A 7,945-nucleotide genomic window follows, 5' to 3' on the forward strand; every position below is an offset into this window, starting at 1 on the left:
ATGAATCCGTTTTTGGGTGACATAGGCTACTTATGACCTTTTCTGGACAAGCCTTTGGCTTGAACTGGAAGCCCAACTAGAACTTGCCTGTTAAAATGAAAAAAATTACACCTTTTTGTAATGAAATATTGGTTGGTATATTCTAGAAAAAAAAAAAATAGCCCCTTTTTGTCAACACCACACAAGGAGCTATAAACCCACTACCCCTCCCAGAAGGCACTTACTTGTAACAAGCCCACTGCTACTAGTTTTAAGTTGGTTCTCTTTACTGCTACAGCTCATGTCATTCCATTAGAACCTCTGCTATAATGGTCATTTCTGGAGTGGCTGTGCATCTCCCCCCAAAAAAAAAAAAAAAAAAAAAAAAAAAAAAAGTCAAGGCAGAGGACCACCCACCCAGAGCAGGTAGTCTTTCCTCACTGCATGCTCTTGGGAATTGTTGGTAGCTGTATAGACCTCTTAACTGTAAAATATCCTGAGATAACTGGTTACGATTGGACACCAAAAGTCAAATGACAGAACTTCAGCCTTGTCCAGCCACCTTCTCCTCTGAGGGTGTGACCTTGGTCAGATGACTTTACACTGCACCACCTCAGCTGATTTTATAAGAGATCTGAGGCTTGAAACCCTATACATGCTTGGCAGCGTTAAGCTAAAACCACAACAGCAAAAATCACATTAGGAATCCCATTTATTTCAATACTGAAGACAAAAATGCATTTTTCGCTGTAGACGCTTGCAGCTGCAAATAATTCAAAAGGTAGCGCACATCAGCTCAATCACAAGGGCAGAACAGGGCTAGTTACAGGAGGATCCTCACTGGCAGCAGGCGGTGTCACAAGTTTTGCCTTTGCAGACACATCCAGAGGCACACTTGGTGCAGCCGGATGGGCAGCATGGGCAGCAGCCTGCAAGAAGAGGAAAGTAGTTCGTGACAAAATCAGTGGTTATGTAATTTGTAGTCTATTGTAGGGGTGGACCAGACAACTGCCACCCTAAATTTCAGGACAAGAAATGGCAACGCAAGTCAGAGCATTTTTTGAAAACGCAAAGATTGAGTCCATTGGGACTTGAGTTTAATTTGAGGTTGCAGCTCATTAAGCCAATTACAGGCACCTGGCCGGCCTTAATTTCATGCAAAAATTTGATTTCAGATAAGCAATAGAAAAACTCCCAACATTAACCAAGTGACGAATTTTAAATAAAATTATATGCTACATCACTATAAGCTCTTTGCAGAGGAAATATTAAAATCGTATCGATTCGGGGTACATTGCATTCAATAGTCACCCCGAAAGGGTGAAAATAAAAACACCATAAAGGCTACTCTGTAAGGATGCAATTTGACTTACTCTTCTTGCAGGTGGTGCAGGAGCAGTTCGTGCAAGTGCAGGATTCTCCGCAGTTGCAGGTTCCACCTGGAAAACAAAAATCAAGCCAGATTAGCGTCACGTGGTCCACTAATGTCATATAGTTTAACAAAACACTACACCACAGGATAAACGTATAACCGGTCACCAAAAAATAAAGAAAAATAAAAACTTACCCTTGGAGCACGGGCAGGGATCCATTTTTTCAGGTGATTTCGCTTGTCTTCGTGTGAAGGTGATGTGTCTCGGCTCTCGGTCGAGTCAGTGTTGTTGCTGCTACAGAATGGGCGGCGCTTTTATGTCGTCCTGGGGACAACAGGACCGCGTGCAAACTGCGCCTGTCAGGTCACGCTCTGCACGCAGGCATGTACATAAGAAAGAGGGTTGTGCACACGACCTGTTGGTTAACCAGCGAGACGAGAGCAGAGATTCCCAGGCGAGGACGAGTTGGCGAGTTGTCTGAACATCACAAGACCCCGAGGAGCCCCCCACCCCACCCCGTCGACACGAATAATTAACGAGAAAAACACCATTATAGCAGTAGAACACATGTTACGAAAGTTTATTTATTTATTTTATTTCCGGTTTATTTGTGTGATTTGACATAGCTTATGATTGGGTTTGGGATTTTTGATATTATTTGACTGATTCCCTGCACTAGACTCTTTGTCCAGTGCTTTTCGTTCATATAAAGCCGTACATTAAGCCACAGTTTCAATCCACAGTATAGCCTATCTATCTATCTATCTATCTATCTATCTATCTATCTATCTATCTATCTATCTATCTATCTATCTATCTATCTACAGGTAGGCCCTATTTACTCACAACATGAAAGTTAATAATACATTTTAAATAAAGAGTTAAGGATCGTAGGCCTATGCTACACATAATGGACCAAACAGTAAAAGTTGTGTCTAAATTAGAGGCTATAGTCCTTTTATTGTTCTTTTTTATTGTTTTTATTAGACATATTCGGACATATAGCCTAATATTACGCTTAGGCCTAATTATTCAAAGGGGACATTAATTATCTGCTTCATTGTTTGTCTTACATGATAAGAAGGCTTATTTACATTAGTTAGGCCTACTTATTTTACACTTTTACACAATTATAACGGCCTAATATTTAATCGGTTTTAATCGACCGTGGGATCCGTAGGGTCTCTGGAATTGTATAGGTAGGCCAGGTTATACAGACCTAAGTCTTAATGTTAGGTTATTTTGTCTCGGTAATGAATATGTCATGTCATGGTGACGTTCAACATTTTAGGATAATCATTTGCGGACGTCCCATCACATTTTCTGTACTGTTTGGTGCGTTCGGTCCTGTGCACACGGTACAAACAAACAAAGGGAGGGAGCAGTTTGCCAAATCTTTGGCAAGGTGCTCCCTCTGCCCCCTCCCTCCCGCTGCTCTGCACCCGGCCGCTTCACCCAACGCCCGTGAGCAAACCAGAGTAAATAGACGATTGTAACACGCTGCCTTCACGTACGGTGTGCTGTAGGAAATATCTTATTCACCAATCGAGTGCACATAACTTATTTTTGTCTTGACGCTCTAGGGCAGGGGTCACCAACCTTTTTGAAACTGAGAGCTACTTTATGGGTATTGAGTCATACGAAGGGCTACCAGTTTGATACACTCTTATGAAATAACAAATTTGCTCAGTTTGCCTTTAGTTATATATGATTATTAATGATTAATGATACTCATTTATGTGAAGACACTGGTCATGTTAATGATTTCTCACAATAATTATCAACAATGACTTAACAAGGTGGGTAACCGATAATATCAATATTCAATTTTCATTTTTAGAACAGGCCTGAGGGCTACTCATGTGGTCCTTGGGGGCTACCTGGTGCCCGCGGGCACCGCGTTGGTGACCCCTGCTCTAGGGGCAATCGTAGCCTACAAAATGGTCAGCGACGTTTCTGTAAATAAACAACTTTACAGTTTTACGCTAAAATTGAACAGGCTGAACAGAAGTGACTAGACTGGTTAACGTTAGGCTACTTCCTGTTGTTTTGGATCCTCTAGAGATTATGAGAACACTCTCTTCAGCAAAAAAACAGGCTAACGTTACTTATATGCGAATGGTATGTCTACATGTCGTGTTATGTCCGCTTGTTACGTTTAGCTAGCACACATTTTCACAGGTGGGTGACTTTTTACCGTCACAGCTGTCGGATGTAGGAGCTTGTGGTGGGAGCCTGAATGCAGCATTGTCCCTTTTTTGCGCTCGCCACTGTCCGAGTGTTTTCCGTTATTTCTACATAATAATGAGACGTAATGTGATGTGACCGATGTGATTAACTGAGGGTAACGAAATAAAAGATTTACAGCTTTGAATTGTATTTGAATTTATTTATTTAAAAACACAACTACAATATCAATGAATATATAATAATCACACCACATAAATCACAGTCCACATGGCATGACAATAAATGTGGTTCCTGCAGGAAAAATATAAATTTTATTGTAAAGTTATTTATATATTGCACATTGTTAATGTTACGACAAGGGCCATATCTACTTTATGCACTGAGCATTGAGCAGGCCCATACATGTTTTGTTGTGTGTAGTAGCCTAACTTTATCCTAAATTTAAAAAAGGATCCCACAGTCCCCAAAATACTAAATTACACAGGAAAGTGTATAAATGATACACATAAAAATGTTCCACTCTATGTAGTAAACCATAACAAATGTACCCTTGGGTTTTAATATTTCATTCAATAAGTGTAAGTGCAATTCCTTTAATAATGGAAATAAAAGAATATGTGATATGAAGATGAAAATCGTATCTAACTTTCAGGATGATTATGGGGAAAAACAACAAATATTGAAACATATAGCACCCATAAAGTGTAAAGGATCAATAAGTAAGAATGGATGTGACAGTTATGATTGTTGTTTACAATTTCCTGTGTGTAGCCTAAACTCAGTTTCTGTCTCTTCTGATTGCACAATGGTGTGATTGTTATCAGAGACACATCAGTTGTAATTATGATTTATTATTTAAACAGGATGTTGGAGAGCACGTGATAAGTGTATTGTAAGTAGGCCTATAATAAATGGAAAAACCCTTCAAGCTCAATAAGCCCGGATTCCAAACTTTGTCTGTTAAGACTCAGTTTTTTGTATTTTATTAGTTTATTAGTCAGGGACAATGCACAGTTCAGGCCCTGTACCAGAGCTAGATATACAGCTAATTTACATCTGTGGTGCCTGGGCAAGGGAGATAAAAGGACAATATAGACAATATAGACAATATAGACAATACAGACAATACTATCAAAACAGATAAAAACTTAACAACAAACAACATGTGACAATCATTACATCACATATAAACCAAAATACAAATATACATTCCATGTTATAAATAATAAGTTTATTTGATATAGCACCTTTCACAGATAAAGTCACAAAGTGCTTCACATGATAAACATTTGTACAAAACATAGTAAGTTATACAACTAAAAAGACTAAAAGACTAAAAACAATCATTAAAAGACAAGATTTTACATACATGAATCAAAAGCAAATTTAAACAAGTGCGTCTTCAGCTGCTTTTTAAAAGCTTCAACAGAGACTGCAGAACGTAAAACAATAGGAAGAGCATTCCACAGGTTTGGAAGGGATGGTCACCTCTAGTCTTTAAACGGGTGCGTGGGACAACCAGTAATCCCTGGTTAGAAGATCTGATGGGCCTATTCGTAGTGTATGAATGGAGCAAGTCCGAGATATACGCCGGAGCCTGACCATGCAAAGCTTTATAAGTCAGAACCAAAACTTTAAATTTGATCCTGAAGTTAATCGGAAGCCAATGTAATGAGTATAAAATCGGAGAGATGTGCGACATCCTGCTAGACCTGGTCTGGACTAGTTGTAAACGGTCCTGGGACGATTTGCTGAGACAGGTGAAAATAGAGTTGCAGTAATCAAGCCGAGATAAAAAGATCAATGATCACATAGTTGATTTGCCTTCAGCCAAGTCTTTAAGGACATTTTAAAACTGCTGAGACTTGCACAATCTCTAATGTGAAGTGGAATTAAGTTTCCACTTTTCTACTACAGTAAATGAAAAAGCTGATTGACCAAATTTAGTCTTCCTAAATTGAGTGTAACAGTCCAACAGTCACCTCTTACAGACGCCCTGGTGACCCTTACATTATCTCTGCAAAATGACACACATTGTTTGAGTGGGGGTGGTGCAAGATCATGGGTCAATTTACACATCAGGCACATTTTTCTGCAAAAGAGAGAAAACTGTCAAAGGTTAATAGATTGTGTTTTTTTATAATCGTACAGTGATGATAGTTTCTTGGGTTTTTTGTCAAGAACTTTCACAGCTTGTTTGTAAAGGGTACATAAAGGTTTTAGCATAGTCCCACCCGCCTGGGACCAGCTTGTAGAACAGTAAGATAAATGTGAGAAGATCATTGAATCAAAAACAGTTAAGCTGCGGTTATTGGTAACTGGTGTCTTATATGTTTAAAATTAGCTAAACTAGCTCTGACACAATTGGAGATCTTTTTTATGTGTTTTTTAAAACTTAAGTTAGAATCCATAATTATGCCCAGATACTTGAAATGATCAACAATATGTATCACCTCTCCCATAATACAGATATCGGGCTGATGTTGTGTAACATCTTAATAGAGAAATACATGCCCACTGTTTTGCTTACATAAGAGTAAGACAACTGAGAGTTAACCAGTCTGATGCTTTGGTTAGGACTGCAGTAAGTTTTGCTGCAGCTTGTTCTCTAGTTTTTGCATAGATAACTGAATCGTCCGCGTATATTTGGATGTGGACTTCTGGCCAAATCAATTGCAGGTCATTAACATATAAACTAAATAAAATTGGTCCTAAAATAGATCCCTGAGGTACTCCAGTAGTGCAATTAGCAAAGGAGGAGCATCTATCATTAATCCTGGTGCACTGCTTTCTAGAATCTAAGTAAGACTCCATCCATGTCAGAGCATTGGGAGAGAAATTAATCTTTGACAGTTTGGATAACAAAACATTATGATTCACTGTATCAAATGCCTTCTTAAAATTGAGGAAAACAGCCCCAACAACCCCTCCATTGTCAAGGCTGGATTTTATTATTATTATTATTCTATTTGGATTCTCACTTAGTTAAACATGAAGGTATTAATATGTCATTCATCCTTTGTTTATGAATCCCAAGTCACTGGTTGGTAAGACATGAGGGACTGCAAACTGCACAGAGAGGTGCTGTTTGTGTCAGAGAGCTCTAGAGGGAGACATCTGCACATTCATAGGCTTTATATTGAGAGCGCTGTCCTTGTGGGACAGTTTTGAACTGTTTGGTTCTTGAATTACTCATCAGGTATTTCAGGTGCACATTTTGAAAAGGTAATCTACATTTTTAATTTGTCTTGCAATGCAGAAAACCATTTAATCAGCAAAGTATGAAGGGAAGCAATCTGTCTGTGTATGCATAAAATACCATATCTTTGTTGTAATATTTATACATATGTACTTTGAAGGATCCAAAACATGAGCACAGTATACATCTGTTAACAATTTAGACAAGTATACAGTACATTAGACATACATGTGTTGGTATACAAGTAATATAAGTGATAATGGATTAAAACTAATAGAAAATAGAGCGGAACAAGAAGCTTTTGCATGAGAACATTCACCATCTTGTTCAGATTTTCTGTGTAGGGGTAGAGATCACATCGTCCTCTTGTATTTCTTCTTGCTCAGTGACAGTTTGTGTGTGACAGGTCGGAAGTGTTGACACACAGATTCTACCGCAAGATGGGATGAAGTGCTAAATATTTGTTTTTACTCATGATCAAACTCATACCTTTTACTGTTGCTATGCTCATATGTATGGGCTGTATACAATGTATGTCAGTGGAATGGAATTGTGAAAAATGTAAGGTACTTGTACTTTACTTGAGTCATTTCTTGTCATGCCATTTTATAGGCTACTTCTACTCCACGACATGTCAGCATTTAAAACATACAAAGAGTTTATAAAACATGTTTTGTTCTAATTGAAGTACAGCTGAAATAATTACGTTACGTTAGTCAACTGACAGAAATTAATTGCCATCTATTTTTAATCTGCATTCTTAATGCAAAGATGCCAAACATTTGTTTACATACCACAGTCGTAGGGGACCGTTTTATTTCATCAACACTTTTAATACTTTAGGTCTTTAATGCAGGACTTTGACTTGTCACAGAGTAGCTTTACAGTGTGGTGTTAGTACTGTGTGTGTGTGTGTGTGTGTGTGTGTGTGTGTGTGTGTATGTGTGTGTGTAAAGGGCACAAAGTTCAGTGGGAATGTGATCCTCAAGCCCAGCATGGGACAGGGCTCATGCACTGCAAAAAAATTACAAGCCTACCCTTGCATAGGATAAAAACAGATGTAGGCAATGCAAGGTTGGCTCACTGATTTCTAATGACTTATGAATGTAAATATAAATGCTATATAAAGACATCATGATCACAATCACTGTGCAAATTATGTGTTTGACCATAAGTTGACTTGTCCACTTTCCAATAAATATGC

At 38.4% G+C, this 7,945-nt stretch overlaps 1 protein-coding gene across 1 annotated transcript; it reads right to left on the minus strand.

Moving 5' to 3' along the window:
* Window positions 1-673: 673 nt before the first annotated feature.
* On the minus strand, window positions 674-1,659 carry mt2 (metallothionein 2). The gene is made up of 3 exons (XM_028584886.1): window positions 1,547-1,659; window positions 1,353-1,418; window positions 674-908 (listed from the first exon to the last, which is right to left on the minus strand). The coding sequence occupies exons 1-3, from the start codon at window positions 1,569-1,571 to the stop codon at window positions 817-819; spliced, it is 183 nt and encodes a 60-aa protein (XP_028440687.1). The 5' UTR covers window positions 1,572-1,659; the 3' UTR covers window positions 674-816.
* Window positions 1,660-7,945: the final 6,286 nt, after the last annotated feature.

Source organism: Perca flavescens, chromosome 8 (assembly GCF_004354835.1).
Source record: "Perca flavescens isolate YP-PL-M2 chromosome 8, PFLA_1.0, whole genome shotgun sequence".
Taxonomy (NCBI): domain Eukaryota; kingdom Metazoa; phylum Chordata; class Actinopteri; order Perciformes; family Percidae; genus Perca; species Perca flavescens.